The sequence below is a fragment of the Cibotium barometz genome, chromosome 14 (assembly GCF_041138505.1).
Source record: "Cibotium barometz isolate CiBa-2024 chromosome 14, ASM4113850v1, whole genome shotgun sequence".
In the NCBI taxonomy this organism is placed as follows: domain Eukaryota; kingdom Viridiplantae; phylum Streptophyta; class Polypodiopsida; order Cyatheales; family Cibotiaceae; genus Cibotium; species Cibotium barometz.
Window position 1 is genome coordinate 43398553 of NC_141059.1, and position 23943 is coordinate 43422495.

At 41.7% G+C, this 23943-nt stretch overlaps 1 protein-coding gene and 1 long non-coding RNA gene across 5 annotated transcripts in view; both read right to left on the reverse strand.

Annotated features, from left to right (window-relative positions):
• Positions 1-7855: 7855 nt before the first annotated feature.
• LOC147632045 (RNI-like superfamily protein) overlaps positions 7856-23943 on the reverse strand; it is a 202620-nt gene continuing 186532 nt past the window's right edge. For 3 of the 4 annotated variants that reach the window (XM_086808625.1, XM_086808627.1, XM_086808624.1), the window contains 4 exons: positions 9160-9315; positions 8911-9057; positions 8654-8808; positions 7856-8557 (listed from right to left, as the gene is read on the reverse strand). In XM_086808625.1, the coding sequence (XP_086664751.1) occupies positions 8436-8557; positions 8654-8808; positions 8911-9057; positions 9160-9315 (580 nt within the window). In that variant the 3' untranslated portion in view covers positions 7856-8435. The remainder of the gene's footprint in view (positions 8558-8653; positions 8809-8910; positions 9058-9159; positions 9316-23943) is intronic. The other variant, XM_086808626.1, reaches the window with a different exon arrangement.
• Positions 15649-16578, reverse strand: LOC147632046 (uncharacterized). The gene is made up of 2 exons (XR_015267278.1): positions 16402-16578; positions 15649-16288 (listed from the first exon to the last, which is right to left on the reverse strand). It is a non-coding gene; the product is annotated as an uncharacterized LOC147632046 (long non-coding RNA).

Consider the following 23943-nt stretch of genomic DNA (forward strand, 5'->3'; position numbering starts at 1 on the left):
CTTTCTTAAGTTTCTTTTCTCAAACTTTCATGTTTATTTTTATGTGCGTCTTGGATTAAGGGCCCATAGTATTTATTAAGTTTGCTACCATTTATGTAGCCTTGCACTTCAATGCCATCAAATGTCAATAGGGTTGAATCCTAGGGAGTGAGCTCTGCAACTCTACATGGCCCTAACCCTCAATATTTCAATTTTTTCTACTTGGAAGAACCAACCCCATACATAAGTACTAGGTCTGCTTCCTCTAGCTCTTTAGATTTCATATTACCATGTAGAGCGATTACTCTAATCTCATCAAGCTTTTCTAATTCGACCAATATTTTAGCTTTAGCATTCTTACTTAGATGTTCTTTTATAGCTATCCTCAAGTTGGGCACCAAATACTGCATAGGAATCACTATCTTAATTTTGTAGGCAAGCCGAAAAGGAGTTTGTTATGTGGCTATCTTATAATAGGAGGTCCTATAGACTAGTACATGTGATCTGGAGTACATGTTGTGATCCTTTTCTCACTATGACTTTCAAGTCGAACTCCATCAATAGCAACAACCAGTGAGTAATTCATCTCGTTATGCAAGGCTTATTGACTAGATACAACAAAGCTTGATATCCACAAAGAAGAGGAACCTTTTAGCCAACATGTTTGTGCTTTTTCACCGCATACACCATGATTAGTCCTTCCCATTTAGTTATGATATAATTCATCTTGGCTTCATTGAGTTGTCGACTTGCAAAGCAAATTGGGTAATCCAATTTATGCTCCCCTGGTTGTGCTAGAACACACCCAATTGCGAAGTTAGATCCATCAATATGCACATGAAACATGAGTTCCCAATTTGGTGGTCTCAACATGGGCACATTGGCTAATGTCCTCTAATTCATCATATGCATGTTGACACTTTTGTTCCATTAAAAGACAATCAAAAGCTTATACAATGGCATGTCGATATTAGCATAGAACCCGATAAATCTCCAGTAATAACCAACGTGCTCCAAAATCATTGTACTCCCTTGTAGTTGGTGGGTGGTGTCAACTCTAGGATGAGTTTTATCTTGCTATCATCAATGGAGATCCTATTTTTGGATAATATGTCCCACTATCACTCCATGTTTTATCCAAAATTGGCACTTCAAAGGGTTTAAGGATATGCGATACAATCGACACTTCTTAAACATATTTTTCATGCAAAACTAGATGGTCCAACCATTGCGAATATACACAGAGATTATTAATAAATACCTCCAACCATTTTTGGAGGTAATCCTTGAAGGCTATGCTCATTAACCTCTAGAAGGTTGTGGGAGCATTGGTCAATCCAAATGGCATGACCTTATATGCAAAGATTCCCCATGTGGTGAGATGAACACAGTTTTATATTAGTCCTCAAGTGCAATGGATACTTGGTTATATCTTGAGAATCAATCCAAAAAATTGTAGGCTTCTGTGCCAGCCACCCCGTCCAAAACGTGGTTTGTGCAATGGGTAGTGATCTCTATGGGTTGCCGGATTCACCTTCTTCAGATCGACACACACAAAAAGTTTTCCATTTTTCTTGGGTACAATCACAATTGGTGATACCCAATCCATGTGCTTAATTTCGTAAATTAAATCCATAACAATGAGTTTATCAATTTCCTCCTTTACAATTCGTGAGTATTTCGGATTCATTTGGTAGGGATGCTCCTTGACCGGCCTTGAACCTTCCATGATAGAGATGGTGTACTATAGCACTTTTGGCGGCATGCCCTTCATGTATTTATAGCTCGAAGAAATGTAGTCCTTGAACTCTTCTAAAAGAGTTATCAATTTCTTTTCTTCCTAGAGGTGAGGCACGTAGCAATGAAGACACGCTTGGGGTCCTCACCAAGCTCTGTAATATTCACCTTTACAGTCCATCATATGAGGTTCCTATATGTGAACTACTTTCTTCCCATTAACATTAAAGGATTTGAAATGGGTGGGAATCTTCTGCAAATCTAGCTCCTCGTCATTATCCTCCCTTCCTACCAAAGCTCTTTTTTTCTTCTTGTTCCATGTCTGACCAAAGCTTTGTTTTGCTTCCCTTTTGCTGAGCTTATGAGCTTAGAGGGGTCTTGGCTCTAACATGTAGCTCTTGCGGGGTTAGTAAATTTACTTGGCTTAACTCATCTCCCTAATTCTTAAAAAATTCCTCATGAACTTTATTGGCTTTGACATATCTTAGCCATTGTGCATCTGTGGGTCCTCTTCTAAGAATCACTGCGATAAGCTCGGTAATGTTTCTTCTTCAACCATTTTTGAAATTTCAACCTTGCGGCTAAAATTGAGGCCTCTTTCCTGTCATCAATTCATATTCTTGCTCTTCTGAAGAGCTTCCCTCTAATTGGTTCATCTCACTGCGGGCCCCATCATCCGTATTGTGGTGACTAGCATCTCGTCTTTCTTATCAAGTTCCACAAAACTCGTCCCAATCTTCCCCATGACATCTATCATGGCTAATATATGCATCTAATTCTCGCAGAAATCATCATTCGTCGGAAGAGGAGCATCTTCTCGTTTTGTGATGGTTCGAGTAGTTCATGGATTGCACATACTTACATCGAGGTGGTTGTGTCTGTAGTTTCCGAGTCATTCCCAAACAACCCCCCATCCATGGGATGTGTCTTCCAAATTTGCACGTCTACTTTCAGGATTTATGAATACTCATAGATAGATGTGGTTTGTGGCCCAATCGTGTACCAATTTGGCACTTCTCATAAAAGACCTTTCGAGAATCACATCGTACGAATCTGCATGTCTAGTAAAATTTATGACTACAAGTAACGAAAAGAAAAGACTTTCATCTTCAAGTTCTATAGTACTCCCATAGGTCGCGACATGGCACCGAGCCATCTTTATAATGAGGTTCGTTCACTCTAAGGCTGGCTTTCCCCATTTTTCCCAACTTTGTTTTGTGATGATACTTACTCCAACTCCATCAAGGATCGCAAAAGCTTGATAACCCTTGTGCACCACTGGAAGAGTTGCATTTGTGTCATCACTCTCGTAATACTTTCCCATTTGTACTCCAGCTCCACCATCGAGGATCGCAAAAGCTTGATAACCCTTATGCACCACTGGAAGAGTTGCATTTGTGTCATCACTCTCGTAATACTTCCCATTTGATTGACTGGAATCTAAATGAGTTGGGTAGATAGTCTCTTCCTTCCTCTCGTAATACTTTCCATTTGATTGACTGGAATCTAAATGAGTTGGGTAGATAGTCTCTTCCTTCCTCTATCCCATGAGAATATATCATTCCTTCCCTCTTCTTCTGAGTAAGTTTCACCCTCATTGTGTTCTGAAAAATTCTCTGGCACATTTAACCATTTATCTTCCCTCGTGATATTTTGCCTAGGATAAACTATTTAAATAGCTTGACTAGCTTTAAGTCGTTCTTCAATCATGTTTTGACTTTCCTAGAGTAAATCTTGTGTAGCCTCTAGCATTTTTATCTCCTTCTGATGAGCATTGGGTATTCACCCACTCCTCTTGGTATCTGGGGTTCTGCAACATGTTCAGTTTCCTTCCATATTACGTCCTCTTCTTTCCTTGTCTCAGTACTTTTTCTTGGCTCAATTCGATGAATGCTGTTTCAACCGTTCCCTCATCCGAATCATCCTAGATTACCACTTCAGAGTTTCCTCATCCCTTCCTCATCCCATCTTCTTTTCTCTTCTTCTCCTTCTCGTCATTCATGTAGAAGGTTTAGCTAATGGTTCTCTCTTGACTTCTGGGGTCTTTAATGCTTGTGCATGAGTCATGACATTGAGTGGTGTTGTCACGACCCTACATTGCCCCCCAATCATTCGGAGCCTTGTGGTTGGATTGGTGGTTGAAAGTGCCCTTGTAAAGGATAGTCCTTGATTAGATGGTCAATCCCGCATTTACACAACTCAACCCAGGGTGTGTGTTCACTTGAGTAGTTTGCAAATTTGTCACGTTGATCTTATGAGGACACTCAGCCACTCGATGAGGTCCTTAGCAATGATATTATTATAACGGGGTGGAAGCATGTTGACATGCTACACTTTCTTGTGTCCCAGTCAAGTAGTTAGCATGCCTTTTTATAATGATTTTTGGATCCAAAGATAATCCACAATTGAAAATTTCCTATCATGCTATACATCATTAAAAAGCTCTTGAAGAAGAGAATCTTTATGATGTAAAATCTCCAAAAAAAAAAATTATTTGCAAAAATTTTACCATGTGCATTTTTTATACTAGCACTACTAAAAACACTACTAAAAACCTTAAAAAGCATAGCATGTTAACATGCTTCCACCCAATGAGGCTCTTCTTACTGTGGTATTGATCTCCCAGCCCTTCCATTGCACTACACCTTGAAATACTGGTATTGGCATATTACCTTGCATTAGAAAATACTATGGTTTCACCTCCCAACTTTCATCTATCTCCTTCATAGTAGGTTGAAGCTCGTATGCATATTCTCCATCCTCTAGCACCTCTTCAATGATCATTTGATTAACTAGTGTTATGCGAGGTGTTGGTGGTTGTGGTGGTAGAACAAGGTACTTCGAGTAACTCTATACATTCCCATCATCTATTTTTACACGTTTGACAAATTTGGCCCTTGGTGCAAGCCCTTGCCTAGGTAGTGCAGGTAAAGCTAGTTGTTACTGTATAAAGACCATATTATGGAGTTTGGAAAAATCCCAATTTTCATTTTGCAAGATCAAGAAATGGGGGCATGGTGAATCCTTTTAAGATTTTGTCAAAAGCCCCTCATGTGACATATCATTGAAAAGCTCTTGAAGAGTAGGTTCTAAATCCACATTCTCCGACAAATTTGGAATTGGTATTCTCAAGATACACTCAAAGGTATACTGAAAAGAAAATTCCTAAAGTAATGGTAAATTTTCTAATATGGTCTTTGTAGAAGACAATTGAGGTACTTCCATCTGTTGTGTCAGACGTGCATACCTACACATACTCGTATCATGGTTCCCAAGTCACATATAGTGAGTACAATACATCAATGAGTGAGGACACTCGTGTTCGTGTGATTTTGCCAACATATTGAGCACCATGCCAACTCTCGCCATGGGTATAAATGTTGGTTCGTAGGTGTATCTCTTTCCTCTTTTAGCTCTATACTATCTAGGAGAGCAATGCTTAGAAGTGTGTTTATTATCAGTTTAAGCATTGTAGTAGCTCAAGCTTGTAGAGCCAGGAGGAGGAAAGTCCATAAGCAAAGTGCACCAAGGCACGCACCAAAATCATAGCAAACAACAATAGAGAAATAGCATGTGAAAAGAAGCACGCAAAATAGAAGCAAACACATAAAGAGAAGAAGCAAGAGGTGTAGCACACTTGAGAGAGAGAAAGAGGCTTGGTCGCTTGAATGCGCCATATCTCACTAGATCTGCCATAGCCATATCTAACTAGATGTGGGTACCTACACCTACTCGTATCATCGTTCCCAAGTTGCATATAGTGTGCACAATACCTTAATGGGCATGGCCTCAATTAAGGACACTCGATGTTTATGTGATTTTGCCAACATATTGAGCACCATGCCAACTCTTGTCGTGGGTATAAATGTTGGTCCATGGGTGTATCACTTACCTCTTTTAGCTTTTATCTTATCTAGGAGAGCAACGCTTAGAAGTGTGTTTATTATCAATATAAGAACTGCAGCAGCTCAACCTTCCAGAGCCGGGATGACCAAAGCCCATGAGCAAAGAGCGCCAAGGCACACACAAAAATCACAGCAAATAGTATAGAGAAATAGCATGGGCAAAGAGCACCCAAAGTAGAAGCAAACACATAAAGAGAATAAGCGAGAGGCGTAGCACACTTCAAAGAGAGAAAGAGGCTTGGTCTATTAGATGCATCATATCTAACTAGATATGCTACAGAGAAATAACAAGAAAACATTGGTAAAACATTGATATCGCCATTTGTGCAGAGGATAACAGGGTCACACAAAAGACAAGAAGCAGGCCACGAGCATGAAACACACAGAAAGAAGAGCAAAAGAGGAGAAGCAACTATCCGTGCAAAGAGCAGGTCGAGAATACACCATCGCTATCATAAAAGAAGGAGACATGCGCGATCTAAGCTACAATAAGGAGGAAGACTCCATCGCCATAGCCAGCGATCAACCTACAGAGTGTGAGGAACAAGGAGATTTTGTGTGCTTCCAAGGGTTTACACAATCCTATTCACATCAAGGTATGTTTGCACCATAAGTGAGCTAGATTAAATTCTGATTCACACTCATAGCCATCCACAAGAAGTGTCAATATTGACAACTATCATTATCAAATACAAATGAGCTAGATTAAATTCTGATTCACACTCATAGCCATCCACAAGAAGTGTCAATATTGACAACTATCATCATCAAATACAAATGGTATCTGCCTTCACAATAGTTTCAAAAGGAAAAAGAAAAAAGAAACCTCATTTGGGCTTCCTTGTAATGCATCAAAGGTACTTAAGAAAGTAAAACTCAATCACCAAAAAGCATCAAGCATAAGAGTCAAAGAGCATCTAGTCCACGTCAACAAAGCACCATACTGCTACCCTAACCCACCAACCAAAATCTATGTTGTAAAGACTACCAAATCAATATACCAACTATAAATCCAAAGCATGTTGTAAGCACTTGACTACATGGAAGATATTAAATTTGAAAACCTCACATCTAATCGTCTCGCAATAGCCTAAGAATATGGCACCAAGGGGTGATGTTGAGAAATATGGTGCTATGGTGCACAAGTCTTGGTAGGGAGTGAGACTCAAGCACCTAGCGTGCTACCACATGGCAATCAAGAAAAAATTCCACATGAGCAAGCAAAGCCAAGTTGTACTCGCCTCATATAAAAGGGGGTCATTTCAAGCAATGAGCAATGAAACACATCTCAAGTTTCTTTACGGGTACAAGTCTCAATCTTGTGACCTAATTAACTTGAGTTCATTTTCAATTAGTACACACACACACACACACACATAATGAGTTTTTTTATTTTTACACACCTTAGATTAGTCACATTAAATTAGTTTAGATTAGTGCTATCGTTAAGAGTAAGATTAGTACACACACACATATGATGAGTTTTCTTTATTTCTATCCACCTTATCTATCCACTAATTTAATCACATTAAATTAGTTTAGATTAGTATTATCATTTAAGTAAGATTAGTATCTAATTAGACAGTCATCTTGTCAGCAAGTGAGTTGCAGTACCTTGGTTGTGCCTATACAAAGCTAGAGTCATCCAAGACATACTTAAAAGCTAGGAGCCACAAACAAGGGCCAAGAAACACATGCTAAGATGGAAAGACAACGATTTTTAAAAGATCCCTAGTTGTTAGCACCGTTTCAGTTCACATGTATGCTAATGTGGCTGATGTGTAAAAGCATGCGTGTTTCACTGGCTTCTAGTTTGAGATGTCTCTTGGACGACACTAAACACAAGATATGCTACTCATGTGTATTGTGAGAAAGAGGTCAAGCATTTTGTATAGAGACGCAACTCAAGGGTGTCTCTTTGCATGCCATCACATTCGTTTGTAATTTAAAGCATGCTAACACATTTATTCACAACTTAAAAGCTTTCTGGAACCATAGAGGCGGACTAAGAAAAACATGGTGAGATTAAAAGATGAGAAGAGGGAGGAAAGAGAACATAGTCACATGAAAACCTGTTTGCACCTACATGAAACAAACGAAACAAACATATTGTTGCAATCTTCTCTTCTTTCAGTTTCCCTTTACTTGCTTCTCCTTTCAAAATCAATTTTCTTAAAAAACCCTTATAGACAAAATGATACCAAAAAAATTCTTATATGACGGTGTAACACTCCTTGGTCAATTCACCTGATTTCACATCCAATTGTAAAATTTCTTACAACTATTCCACTAGCTCTTTTCTATTTCTCCCAATTTACAAATCCCAATTTCATACTTTCAACCTCAATGGTTGGAACACCGTTTAGTCCAAATTCACCTTCTTGGTATTTCACCTAATTTCACATCCACTTGTTGGAAATGTCTACAAGTGTGGTACTAGTTCTTCAAGATATAATTTTCGTCCAATTTATAAATCCCAATTTTACAGTTTATAATTACACCTAATTGTTGAACTCGAGACCTCATTTTGGATGGTCACAAAGAAGAGATTCAATGGAGATAGAGATGGGCTTCCATTTTCTCCCCCCAAAAAAACCAACCTTGTCATGCAAAAGTGGCTAAAATCTATTCAAGAAAGTGCATTTGTACTTTCAGAAGCGTCCTCTTAAGCAGCATGGATTACAATATAAAGAAGATGTTGCCAGCTTTACCTGCCTTTGATATCACGTTCAAAGCTCCATGGCACTAAGATAAAGGATCCCCCTCATCCAAGCCCCGACCCATCCAACAGGCGGGAGTTTTTCTATAAGGAGCCTAAGGATCATCATCATAAAAGCTGCCCACTTCAGAGAGCAAAACAGTAGGTTTTTTTATATGCTTGAAAACTTCGGAGTCCTCGGCCAGATTATATCTTAGGTCCAGAAGCTCGAGCTGCCCTGCAACACATTACCAATAAATTCCCTTCGATATACAATTAGCACCAAATACTTGTAACGTTCTCAATTGAATGCAGAAAGGGTCAAGCAGCTTACCTCCAACTGCAGACTGTACTTGCAAATGGGAAGCTATACTCATTAAGCATTGTGAATCAAGAAGGTTGCTACTGAAATCAATCACCTTCAAAGTGCTTGATCTACTAATTAGCTTACAAAGCAATGCAGCACCAGCAGATCCTAGCCGATTCTTTCTGCAAGAAAAACACGAGACCCATTGTAACCACAGACAGTAGAGGTGATGTGCATTCGCATCTGCTAAAGCACCATCCAGTTTGCATTGACAGGTGGATTACTTTATGACAAGATGAACGAGACCAGGAATTTCTTGCAATGCATCCTGAAGCTCTAAACAGCCACTTGAACCCAATTCTATGTCTCCAATGTCGAGCCTTTCAACAACACCATGTCGTAGAAAACTTGCCAATGGAATGGCCATGGATCTGCATCAAGTTAAGAGAACAATTCCATAAATGCATTATAATTTGAAGACATTTACTTTCAATTCCATAAATGCATATCAGAAGACTTTCTCTCAATCTTACCTTCCCAGGGGATTATGAGAAAGCTTGAGACTTTGCAAAGGGCGCTTCAAGGATACCAACAAGTCAAACAGAAAGCAAGCTGCATTCATGGATATATTGCATGCTGAGATGCTCAGTTCAAACAGCGGTAATGCACGTAACATCGGTGTAAGTGCTCTGAAAAAGATGACACCATCAGAATATTTAAGAGGAAAAGAAAAATGTGTGCACATGCATGCTGTTGATTTACATGGTACCATGGTGATGGCTAGCTGGGCGAGAGAGAGAGAGAGAGAGAGAGAGAGAGAGAGAGAGAGTAACATTAACGTCTTCAAAAAGACCCAAAGGGTCCTGCGAGACCAAAGATGTATACAGTGTCCAGGAAATCTCATCACGGATGAGAAAGAAAAAGCAACAGTAAACTAAAACTGAAAACTGAAAGCTACGATCTCAGACTCATGAGATTATACAAGATGAAAAATCTAGATCTTACTATGCCAGGTATAGGGTACAAGAAGTGATGGGATATGGGAGAGCTGAATAAAAACAGTCAATTAACCATGTATGCCAGGCAAAGGCCCATCTACCTTGACCATCAATGGTACAGTGAAAGCTAGATTGCTCAACTCAAGGATGATTTGATTAATGTGTTGAACCTTCACCAAGTACAGACTTTTGTAGGCTTAAAGCGCGCGCGCACACACACACACACACACACACACACACACACACACACACACACACACTGAACTGATAGCACAAGGCACAGTTATCCTATCCACACCTACTGAGCCCTGAACCCCAACAAACCCCCTCCCCTCAGAGTGAAGATGGTGATGTATGAGAAACCTTCAACAGCCATGGTGATTAGGGCTCTAGATTATGTCATGTGCTCAAAAGGGAAATGCTCAAAACACCTGAACTCTCATGTCAGCCCTGATCTAAGAGCTATGACAGCCTACATAAATAGAACCCCCCCCCCCCCCCCCCCCCCCCCCCCCCCCCCGCCAAAACAAAAAAAACAAGGGTATGAAGAGAATGGTGGAGCCTTCTATAACAATAAGCATTACAAATTGGACAACACAGCGATTATTTAATTCAGTTTTTGAGGGACTTCCCGAGCAAAGAACCCCTCACTCACACAGGATAAACACGAAGACCCATAATCTTCCCTCATTGACACTATTGTGAATGCTTTCTCTTCAGCTGTTGTGGATGCCTCTGCTTCATTTTCATCTTCTTGTACAAGGTTGGCATGTGTCTTCTCTTGCTCTTTGGCTATCCTTTTGAAGCACCTATCTTCATCGTGTCCAAGCTTCTTGCAGAAGTTGCACTCTAATGTCCTCCTGCCTTCCTTTTTACCTTTGAACTTTGAGAGCATGGCTTTGTCAGATTCAGGTGTAGCTTCAGCTTGCTCTCCGGAGCGGCAATCTTCATCTATGAGGAATACAAGTTGCAACCATCTCCTCATAGGCTATTTCCTGGGCCACGGTGCAACCCCTTAGTACAATTAGTGTTTCAAAAAACTTTGAAACCCCTTCGATACTAGATAGAACTGCCTTCATGTCATCTTCATAAATCTTTGCGTTTAGGCTAGCAAGTTGTTAAAGAACAGAGCCTTTGTTGTTCAAATGTTCTCCTAGGGTATTACTCTCATTCATTTTCATATTAAAGAACTTTTGTTTGAGAAATACCTTTGAATTGTTAATCTTGTTGCCAAAAAGATTCTCTAGCTTGTCCCATACCTCGGCTGATTTGTCGAAATCCATATGAGAGGCTGTCTGCGAGGGTGAATACAATGAGTGCAAGGGCTTTGTCATTCCCGTCTTACCACACAAATCTTCTCAGCACCTTGATCTGCTGTTCAATGCCCTTGACGACATTCCACACTTCGTCCCTTATCAAGAGAAGCCTGAACTTTGTTTGCCAGGTAGTAAAGCAGGAGCCATTGAATTTCTCTGATGCAATGTTGCTTCTGTTGGTCTCCATAGCTCTCATTTTTTAAAATCCCCAAATCAGCTGCTAGCGTGGCATTGTAGTACAATAGGTGGTGGCAGCAGCTTTGTCAAGTGGCGGCGGCAGCTCTGTCAGGTGGCAGCGACGCGATAATAGCACGCAAAGGCTGCAAAGGCAGCAATCAGAGGAAGCGAACAGCAATGGACAGCACTGGCATCAAGCGCATGTGCAGGCTATGGCGGCAACCAACTGGGTGAAGAGGATGGGTATAGAGTAAGATCTTGGAGCTTGGCTCTAATACCATGTTGATTACATGGTACCAGTAACCACGGTGATGGCTAGAAAGGCAAAATAGAGAGAGAGAGAGAGAGAGAGAGAGAGAGAGAGAGAGATGATAAAGCTATAGAGTGAGCTAGATTACACGACTCAATGATGATTTCATTGAACCTTCACCAAGTACATGCTTTTGTAGGCTTCAAGCCTCATCTTTTGACCCATAGATAGCTCTCTCACACACACACACTGAACTGTGCCACATGGCACACTTATGCTATCTTTTGACCCATAGATATCTCTCTCACACACACACACACACTGAACTGTGCCACATGGCACACTTATCCTATCCACACAAATAGAAGGTGTTCACACCAACTGAGCCCCGAATCCCAACATTTGCATGGATGTAAGCATTCTACATAAACTGCATAGTGTGCATGTGTGTGTGTGTGGTGTGTGTGTGTGTGTGTGTTATAGGTTTGCATCCGGCCCAATGTAGGTTTGTGCCTCGCACACACATTACGGACAACATTGCAAATGCGTATATTTAGAACAAGATGTGCTTCTGATGCATATGTGTGTGTGTGTGTGTGTTATAGGTTTGCATCCGGCCCAATGTGGGTTTGTGCCTCGCAGACACATTACGGACAACATTGCAAATGCGTATATTGGGCATTGAGTATGCTAAATACACAGAACAAGATGTGCTTCTGATGCATATAGATATTAAAAAGGCTTTGACATAATCCACTAGGACTTTGTGGCTGGAACCATGCGCCGTATGGGCTTCAATAACAAAATGAGAAATATTGTTTACTGGCTTTATCAAGATAGCCGGGCATCGGGTGTTGTGGATGGAGAACTCACAGAGGCATGGAGCTTTAGGCAAATTGGTACGCCAAAGCTTCCCCTTGAGTGTGTCACTATATGCCATTGCCATGCATCCACTGCTTTTACATATGGATCACCTTCTCACCACGCATACTTTGCATGGGCTGGTTTTGCCATCAAGTGATCAACTTGTGGGACAAGCATATGCAGATGATTCCTTTTTTCTGCCTAGAAATCACCTAGATGATCTCAAGTCTGTAATGGAAGCACTTGACCTCTTCGCATGTGCGGTAGGTCTCAAGTAAATTTAGGAAATCCAAACTCCTGCCACTGTAAATTGAAGCTTGGCATGCTCGTATATGGCTTGGGAAGGCAAATAATTGAGCCTTCATAGATTGTGCGTCATTTGAGATATCCGTTGGCATGAAACACTATTGCTACTGCACAGGTAGACTGGATATTACAGCACATAAAAGGAAAATTGTACTACTGGAAGCTTTCCACTTGACCATTGTGCATGTGCATTGAGAACAGTGCAATCCATACTCATTGCATATATTCACTTCTTTTTACCTCTTCTATTTTGGCTAAGGGATCGGATTGATGCCTTTATGTCGGAAATATTAGAGTTCTTTTGGAAATCAAAACACCATAAGAAAGCACTCAGGCTATTGTCAATGGCAAAGATATGTATTCCCCGTATGCATGATGGATTGAACATCCTCAACATACATATACATGTCCTTGCACGGAAAGCTACTTTGTTGTCAAATTTTGCCTTGGTCACGGATGTTAGCGGCCATGTGTGTTAGAATGAGATCCTCGGCCTTTGGTGACTGGACCACTACACACTAGGAGGTTGTGTTTGGTCGTTTTGTTGGAAAGATATCTGGCTGCCCATACAGCACGCACCTTATTCAAGATTGGAATGGCCGTGACATGGTGCAAGGGAATTCGCTGAGGGCTGAAAGCATACATTGGACTGCAGCTCTTGCCCGCCCATTGGCTTTCACATAGCCAAGGAAAGCTTTCTTTTTGGCCAAAAAGGGCATAATTGAGATCCATGATGTGGTGGACCAGGTTGGAAACATTAAGTCCTTTCCTATGGCTCTACGTAGTTTTGGATTGGGAGTGAGATCTATGAGTTGCTGTCCCCCTTTACACCAATACCACGACTTTGTATGCATGATCGTTTGGCGGACTGAAAAGTTTGGGGGGTGCTAGCATGGAGCAAGTTTTATGTAAGCTTTCTGATATGCTTTTCTAGGGTTTGTGCAAGAAACAAGTATTCCTCTTAATCTATCATTTTTGGGTTGATGCATGCTCTAGATTAGCTAGGGTGATGTTGGTGCATGCTTCAGAGTAGTGCGGGTTTTGTAGGAGGAAAAGAGAGGCAAGTAAGCTATGTTTATTCATGCTAGGCAAATACTATTGCCCAAATGTTTTACACAAAGTTATCAAAACCTTTAGAAACGTGAGCACAATACAGATTTCGAACAAGTTTGCATCCCCGAGGGGACTGTACTCGAATACAAATGTACATAAATACATACATACATCACGCCTATATACATGCATATATACACATACATACAATATGTGTAATATGTACGTATAAATGTATAAATGTAAGTATGTATGAGTATATAAACTTAAGTATGTATGTTTGCATGTGTGTGCATACAGGTGAAAAATAATGCGAGGTTTCTAAGGTATCATACACAAGAAAAACAATACAGATTGTACCATACGTCTCACCTCACTTGACACGGGTTTCGAACTGGCTATGGTTTTTTAGTATGGGCGTGGACATAAATGGGAGTGGTCTAGAGGCTGCTAGCTGTACAGAAAGGGTACACCAAAAGCAGTAGACCATATGGTGTCAGTGTTGGCTGTAGGTAGAGACTGTAAGTGTGCTGGTCGTACAAGAAATCCCCAAATGGTATCAAGCCCAAAGCTTTGCGGAAAGCTTTGAACTTTTGTTGAGGTAGCGCTTTGGTGAAGAGACCTGCAACGTTGTCCTATGATGGGCAATAGATAAGACTAATATCCCCTCCAAGAAGCCTCTCCCCTATGTGGTGAGAATGGACCTCCACGTGGTTGGCCCATGCCATAGTAACATGGAACGCCATTCCATAACCTTGGGAACGAGGGAACGCGTTCCATAACCTGTGTCATTCTCGTTCCCGTTCCGCAAATGTGCATTCTTGGCTAAAGGCATTCTAGGTCTAATTTTTGAGTAAATGAGAGTTTTTTGTATTTTTCTATGATCATATCATATCATATGAGAGTGGTGTATGACCTTGCATCTAAAAGGCTTGGCAATATATGCCCTTGCATCTCCTTAGCTTGCAAATGGTCGCCGTATGTTGATGACGTGTCGTTCCCGTTTTCTTTTCGAGTTCGAGTTCCCGTTCCACAACAGACCCCTGTTCCATTTGTCCATTCCTGTTCCATGTGACTATGGTCCATGCATGGAAAACTGGATTCCTTGCCACAACCATAGCATTCTGGCTATCTGTCAATATAGGAGTATGCATGACTAGTCATTGCATATGCATGGAGTAAACATATGGAATATATATATATACATATATATATACATGTATATATATGCATATATATATACATGCATATATATGCATATATATATACATGCATATATATATATATATATATATATATATATATATATATATATATATAGAGAGAGAGAGAGAGAGAGAGAGAGAGAGAGAGAGAGAGAGAGAGAAAGATATATTAAGCGTCTACTAAAGACCCAATGGGCCTATGAGACCAAAGTGATAAAATAATGTCCATGGGATATCTCATCATGGAATGGAAAATAAAACAGAAAGAAAACATAAACATAGCTATCTCAGTGGGAGAAACGGAGATATAAAAAAAGAGAGAGAGAAAGAAAGAAAGAAAGAAAGATATATTAACGTCTACGAGAGGCCAAAGTCGGCCATAGTAGCGACACGTTTCAAAAAACGCGTTTCAAAAACGCGTTTGAAACGTTTTGGAAACGTTTCAAACTTTCCCATCTTGGCATGTGAAAAATCAATACCATATATGATATTTATATGCCAGAATATATGGGATCATTGATAGCATTGATAAAATGATGATATGTTGAATATATGCATGCTTGTATGATGTATCAGGATTTAGTAATAAGTATGTACTATCATCTATGCATAATGGGCCCATGGCCCATGGGATAGCAAATGCCAAATATGCCAAGGCAGTCATCCATGTTCAAACTTCAAACTCAAAGTTTCAAACTTCAATCCTAGATAAAAACAATGCAAGAAAGAAATGAGCCATGGTGTATGCTGAATATGTACAAACTACAAAGTTCAAATGCCAAACTTTAACTTCAAAGGTTGCAGGCTGCAGCCTGCAGGTTTCAATCATGATTCATGAATCAACAATCATAGATAATACTAAATAGACAAATCACATGACACAGAGTCTCAATGGTAAATGCTCATCATAAGTAAGCTCAAGAGTCAATAGTAAAAAGTCAAACACAATTCGTGTCACATGTGACACACAGTACATAGTACAAAATAAAGTAGAAAATAGAATCAGGAGTCAAGACTCAAGAGTCATCCTCCTCAGACGGAGACGACGACTCCTCCTCATGGTCATCTCCATCCTCTGATGTCTCTGACTCTGTGCCGGAAGAAGACTCTGCCTCAGCTCCATAAATCTCAGGTTCTGTAGCCGTAGCACTCGTAGAAGCTCTATCTCTAGATGCATGCACTCGTGTGATACGAGCTGGTGCCATCAACTCCTCGTAAAGCATAGCATAGATGTCACGCTTCTCTTGAGGAATATCCGGTACATCCTTCATCAACTCTATGTCAATCTTGTTGACATTCACTTGGCGCGGCTCGATTGGATTGCCTTGTTGCTCAATTAGACAGAGGTTGCAATGACAATAAACCAACCGTTCTAATTGAGCACTGCGCAATTTGTTCCTCTTCTTTGTGTGGAATAGAGCCCATGTGCTCCAGTTCCTCTCACAAGGCCCAGAGCTGCAATCTTGTGAGAGGACTCGCAATGCAAGGCGTTTCTGTCATAGAAAGGACATAAAACTTTGTAAGTAGTCATGATAAAGCACTAACCTCCCATTGCATCATGATTCATGGCTATTATTGATGTAACATTTGAATACTAAACACTTACCAGTAATGGAGTACCAATCCCATATTTCTCCCACCATGAGACTGGCTGTAGCTGTGTCTCTTAGTAGTGCGGTGGGTCTTCCAAACACACGGCTCCCATTGCGATATACCAAGAGCTCATCCTCCAATTTTCTCAAGAGATTAATATCACCTCCTGTCCACCTCTGGATCATAGTTGCTATGAAACGCGTTTCAAACTTTAGCAGACCCGTTTGAAACGTTTCAAACGTATGGGAGTTTGAAACGCGTTTCAAACTTGGCTTTTTATTTTTTAATGTTATTTAAGACGGGTCATATCAGTCGATTCAGTCGCTTTCCAGAGAGCAAAAAAAACACGCCGTGCATAGTACAGAGGAGAAAGTTGACTGTCCTTCTCCACGCTTGTCTTCATTCGTGTGATTTCTCCGCCACCCGCCCCCTCGGGACCTGTGCACCGTGCTAGCAAGGTTGGTACTTGTCTATTTTCATATTTTTGCTTGATTTTTGCACCAATTTCAAAACTTGAAATTTGGGCAACATCCTTCCAGGCTTCCAAAATGCCTCGTGCTAGAGATTCAATGTGGACTCATGTCAGCAAGTATGGGGGTTCAGGCACTGAAAAATGGAAGTGCAAGTATTGTGATAAGGTCTCAGGTGGATCTGCAAACAGGATAAAGGCTCATTTTTCAGGTCTAAAAGGCAAAGGCATTGGTGCTTGTGATAAAGTGCCCCAGGATATCAAAGCCTCTCTTCTACAATGGAGGAGGGAGCAAGAAGCAGCCATGAAAGGATTTGAAAGCAGCCATGATGACATGCACGAAGAGGAGGAGGATGTCACCAAAAGAGCTAGAGTGGGTGATGAACAAGAGATGCAGAGTCAAACGGCTGTAGGTTCTACCTCTGCTCCTTGTGCCCACAGGTCTTCCTTGCCCATTAGGCCTTCTTTGAAGAGTGCAAGCATTAAAGCTCGTTTTCAGAAAGCAACAGTTGCTGAGGCCACCCGTGAATTGACAAGGTTGTTTATTCAGTGTGCTTTGTCATTTCACATTGTGCGCACTCCAAGATGGAAGAAGACCATGAGAGCCATTAGCCGCATTGGGTATGAGTGGGAGGGTCCCAAATATGACTCCTTACGCAAGAAGCACTTGAGAGATGAGAAAGATCTTGTACAGCTTGAGATGGAGCCTTTGAAGGCAACATGGCATAAATATGGATGCACCATATTATGTGATGGTTGGACAGATATGCGGAAAAGGAATGTTTATAACATTTTGGTGTCCTCCTGCAAGGGCGTAATGTTTATGCGTGCCATTGATGCTTCAGTTCCAGGGACGGTGGTGACAGGAGCCTTTATATGGCAACACATACGCCAGACAATGTTAGAGATTGGTGCTCAGCATGTGGTGCAAGTGATTACTGACAATGGCTCTAATTGTGTGTCCATGGGCAGAATGTTAGAGGATGAGTTCCCAGAGATAGTGTGGACTCCTTGTGCAGCACATAGTCTTGACCTCATGATAGAGGATGTTGCTAAAATCCCTTGGATTTCTGAGATCTTTGCTATAGCTCGGAGCATGGTGAGGTTTGTTACCAAGAGGCTAAAAGTCCTCTACATGTACCGTGCCCATAGTGATCTAGAGTTGCTCAAGCCCTCAAAGACCAGGTTTGCGTACATGTTCATTGTGATTGAGAGGCTAGTGAGAGTCCAGCAAGGGCTACTCCGCACAGTTGTGTCACGAGAGTGGATGGCATGGGAGGATCAAGAGCAGCCCAAGGCAGTGGCATTTGTGCGTGCTGTGAATCGAGAGAGTTGGTGGGATGATGTCAAAGCACTTGTGAAGGCCACTCAGCCTCTTTACAGTGTCCTTCGCATCACAGACATGGAGGGCAGCACTCTAGGTCTCCTTTACGAGTTCATGGACCGTATTGGAGAAGCCCTGAATCGGTGCACCGTTCTATCAGCAGAGAGGTATGTAATATGCAATATGCATGTCTTTCCAGTTTTGTACTTGTCGGGTTTATTTGGCTTTGGTTGTTGGTGAATCGTTATCCGTGACTTGGTCTATGAATAGGGTCCAGGACATCAGGGAGGTTTGGAACCGTAGATGGAATTGGTTTCATAGACCAATCCATTTGGTTGCCCATATACTGCATCCTCTATGGCGTAATGAGGAGCAGTTCAACAAGAAGGAGTTGGAAGAAGGGTGGCAACAGTACATCCAGAGCATAGTAGCGACACGTTTCAAAAAACGCGTTTCAAACGTTTTGGAAACCTGGAAGGATGTTGCCCAAATTTCAAGTTTTGAAATTGGTGCAAAAATCAAGCAAAAATATGAAAACAGACAAGTACCAATCTTGCTAGCACGGTGCACAGGTCCCGAGGAGGCGGGTGGCAGAGAAATCACACGAACGAAGGCAAGCGTGGGGAAGGACAGTCAACTTTCTCCTCTGTACTATGCACAGCGTGTTTCTTTTGCTCTCTGGAAAGCGACTGAATCGACTGATATGACCAGTCTTCAATAACATTAAAAAATAAAAAGCCAAGTTTGAAACGCGTTTCAAACTCCCAGACGTTTGAAACGTTTCAAACGGGTCTGCTAAAGTTTGAAACGCGTTTCATAGCAACTATGAAGTCGGCCTATGAGACAAAAAATAATACAACTGTGTTCTTCCGGTCATCGGAAGAAAAGAAAGAAAAGAAAAAGTGTGCATGTGTCTGGATACAACTGTGAATCATCATGGAGCGGTGGAGCCCATATACAAACAATATAAAGGGGGGTGGTGATGTGGATGGAGTGCTAAGGCAAGATGCATCTCTATATGTTGAAGGGGTAGTACAAGCATGCTATGCAGATCTATGTCTAACTCCATCCAGTGCCATAAGAGGGATATAAGATATCATACCTCGCCGATGCTGAGGCTGTCAATGGCGTGAACATGTACCCTAAGTCTGAATGAAAGCGAGCTAGCCTCTCTTGTGTCTCCATCTGGTGTCTCATTCGGATAGTTGCTATCTCTCGGTGACGGAGTCGGGGTGCTCTATGTCCAGTCTGTCTAGGTCTCCTCCTGGCTCTCAATTCCTCTGCTCTCTGTGCGGTCACCCCACGTGGTACATCAACTGGCACTGGCATAGCTCTCTAGAAGAAATCTGTGAGCTGGGACTATCTCCCACCCCTAGTGGGAGCGGGTATCTGGAGGAGTCTCTCTCGGGAACTATATGTGCATTGAAGTCCCCCATCAAGAAGACTTCTCCCAGTGTCGAATAGTGTAAGATCTCCTCAGATAAGACAGAGTATGGAGACTCACTAGCCTCTCCTCCACCCGGCTCCTCGGTGGTGGCAAACCGCGACCCCTTCGGAGGAAAGTAGCAAAGGGCGATATAAATCCATCTGGTCTCCGAGAGGCGTAAGCTAATCCACATGTATCTCGCCTCCGAGTCTCGTGCTACGACTCAAACATGCTCATGTAACCCATGTCTGAAAAGCGCTGCAACACCTCCTGAACCTCGGGAGGTGGCCTGTCTCATCCCCTGTCGGTGAGCTGACTCCCACTGATAACCCTCAACCCGTGGTAAGCCCCTCTCCGAGCTCTCATGTGTCTCTGTCATCAAGATGATATCCCGGCCCTCCATCACCTCCTGAAGTCTCCCTGGATGTGTCCATAGGACTCCATTACAGTTCCAGACTGCTATGTGTATCTCTTTGTCTTCATGTTGTTTCCTCCGTGTCTCATAGGCCAGATGGCGCTATTCGACCCTCTTCCCATCAATGTAGATGTGACCATCCCTATAATGTGCCTTCTTCCCTTCTTTGCGTGCCGCCTTGATCTTCGGCATGCATAATCTTCTGTGCTCAAGCTGCATCCATGTGAGAGAGAGAGAGAGAGAGAGAGAGAGAGAGTTACACACACACACACACACATAAACCGCCACCATTACTCTCTTGCATTATATCGCAGGTTTGCAAAGAAAGAGTTATTGAAGTACTCCGACACCCGCTTTGCATACAATTTCATGATGCCTATGTGCTTCATCCAGCGTTTCAACACAAGGGGAGAGAGCAGCAGGCAGACGGTGAGGTGATACGTGGTTGGAATGCCACTTTGCAATGGTTGGTTGGTACTTCAGAGGAAAGACGCAAGTTAAAGGATTAGCTAACAAACTACCGCAACAAAGAGGGAATGTTCGGATGAAGTGACGCACAACATCGCAAGTTGAAAGCTAAAATTTAACCCTTTATTTAAATCTATGAACCTTAAACTTTTATTTGAAGTTTGAAGTCTAAATGTGGTGTTTCAAATTTTCATGTTGTAGGTTTCATGTTGGTATTGAAGGAACTCTATCCGTATATGCAGTGCTACATGTGAACAGGCACTTACGAAAATGGTGCAAAGTATGCCACATGTTGAACTGCCACCTAAACATGTATGTGAAGGGTGCATTTTAGGCAAGATGCATAGAAATGCCTTCCCCAAGGATGGATCTGTAAGGGCTGTCCAGAAATTACAGCTCATACACAGTGATGTGTGTGGTCCCACGGGGACACTATCATTTGGGAAGCATCTATACTTTGTAACATTCATTGATGACTAGTCAAGATTTTCTTGGGTTTGCCCTTTGAGGGCAAAGTCTCAAGTCTTCATGTGTTTTCAGCATTTTGTTGCTAGAGATAAAAATGAGATAGGTCGCAAAGCACAAACCCTCAGCTCATATTGAGGGGGCGAATACATGTCAAATGCATTTAAAGCATATTTGGCAAAAAGAGGCATAAAGCATCAACGTACTTTGCCTTACACACCACAGCAAAATGGTGTAGCAGAAAGGAAGAACACATCATTGACGGAGATGGCAAGGTGTATGGTTCAGGGTAAGAATCTGTCTCACAAATTCTGAATGGAGGCAATTATGTGTGCTACACATGTCTTGAACAGGTGCCCTACGAAGGCGTTGAATACCTATGCTTATGTGCCTTCACAGCTTAGAGGCAAGTTAGATGACGAGGCAGTCAAATGCATATTTGTGGGCTACAACAGTGGTAACAAGGGATACCGTCTCTAAAATCCATGCAGTCAAAGGATTTTTGAAAGTAGAGATGTTGTATTTGCTGAAAATTCAGCACAGCCACTTGCAGAGTCTAGCAAACACTTTGAAAATGGTCCACAGGATATGTTTGAGGGACTGATTCCATTGGGCATAGATGGAACATCAGACCAACCGGAAGAAATGCATATTGGTATGGGTACTGAAAACCAGCCCCCAAATCAGCCTATTGCTCCTAAGAAGCTATTTAGGAAGAGCGGACAGCCATGCAAGAAGCTAGAACGATGCCTCGTTGGCTGGTTCATACTTTGCAAGAGAAAAATTTCAGCTCCTCTACCTGAGAGGACACGGGCTAGCTCTAGAAGAAGTGCTCAAGAATAGGCAAATGTATTATGCATGAGTACTATTTGTGATGAAGATGAGCCATATTCATTTGAAGGGCTCAAGAGAATGAGCATTGGATAGAAGCCATGGGTTAAGTAAAAAGCAACCCATTGTTTCCTATCACGTGCACACCCAGTCGGTGTACAAGTGACATGACATCATCTAGGCATTTATAAACATTCAGCAAATAGCATTCATGAGCATCAAGAATTATCCAGGTATTTATAGCAGTCATTCAAGCATTCACAGTAGTTGCAGCATGGTATGGGGCTGAATCCTGATTACAGCACCAACAGCAGAGCACAAGGCATCAGCATCATCTAGAGCATTTAAGTCAAGCATTTAAGCAATAGAAGAGGCAGCCGACTGGTATGGACAGCACCCGACCAGGTCTTTGTGGCAGCCGACAGCAGGTAATTAAAGCATTTAGGTAGTCGTGAAGACATAGAAGGCTGACAGACAGCAGTAATCTGCCCGACCAGCAGAATAACATCATATATAAGAAGCGCATCATCATTTCAGTAGCATATCCCATCTCTCCTCAGCGTTTCCTATCCATGGAGCAAGAGAGAAGCAGATCAGCAGTTTAGCCAGCATATTCAGCACATAGTTCATCATTCCTACCTCCTCCATAGAGGGAAGCCGGCATCGAAGGGTGGACCTCAGCATTGGAGCAAGGAACAGTCTTCATCATCAACATTCAGCCTACTCCTCTCATCCCGAGAAGGATCTTCATCAAGGACAGCATCAATAAATCTATTTACATCTCATTCTAACCCATTCATCTAATATAGCTGCATTGCATTGCATTGCATTGACACTAATCATTTATCTCTTAAGCATCATTAAGTGAAGTTTGGCTTAGCCTAAGATTGTGATTACTACAATCAATCCCTCGCATGTCACATTGCCACATCTTCCTGTGAAACTGAGTACAAGACAACCTTCACTACTACGGTAGATTGTGTATGGCTAAGAAGGCTACTTGCAAATCTTTGTGAGTGTCAGCAGACCATAGTCACAAGAAACGTTTCGAGGTTTTGAAGGTTTTTTTTCGAAAGGTTTCGTCCATCAGTAAAAAAAACCGGAGGTTTTTTGAAAATATATATATATATGTGTGTGTGTGTGTGTACATATGTATGTATGTATGTGTACGTGTGTGTGTGTGTGTGTGTGTGTGTGTGTGTGTGTGTGTGTATGTGTGTGCATATATAATATGTACATAGATCGAAATACAAGTGTATAGTGACTATGGAATATGTATATAGATAGACATACATGTGTATTGTGAATCGTGATGAAAGGGAGGTGGTAGAAGGAGAATAAGAGGGTAGAGGAGAGGACGTGGGAGGAGAGAGGGAGGAGAAGAGGGAAGTAAGGAGAGGAGAAGAAGAGGACATGGTAGGAGGAGAAGAACAGAAAAGGGGAGGAGGTGAAAAAAAAAAGAGGAGAAAAAGTGGACGAAGAAGATTGGAAGGAAGGAGAAGAGGAAGGAGAAAAAGAGGAGAAGAAAGGAGAAGAGAAGGAGATGGAGAGAAAGAGAAGACAACGGATGATGGAAGAGGAGACAAGAAGGAAGAGATGGAAGGTGAAGAGGAGGAGATGGAAGCAAAACAACAACAAAAAAAACCCGAAAAACAACGAAAAACAAAACTTGAAACTTCAGGTTTTTTAGAGAAAAGGGGAGAGGAGTTGAAAAATTTTAAAAAACCAATTTTTTTTCGAAAAAAACAAAACCTGAAATTTGGGCGAAACCTGACCAGGCTGAAGTTTCGTAGGTTTCATAGAAACATTTCGCCACAAAACGTTTCAGAGGTTTCGTTTGGACGAAATGCGTTTTTTTTGTGGTTATGCAGCAGACACCCACAACCATACTCATTGACAGTCAGAGTGCTATGGCCGTGGCACAGAATCTAGTTTTCCATGCTCATACCAAGCACATAGAGATTCATTATTACTATGTCAGGGAGAGGCTTCATGTAGGGGAGATCACTTTGACCTACTGCTCGACACACGATAACATCGTAGGATTGTTTATAAAAGCATTATCTCGAGAGAAGTTTAAAGCTTTCAGAAAAGCTTTAGGCTTGCGCCCCTATAGAGAGTAATCTGCATCCTTGTACAGGTTCACATTACCATTAC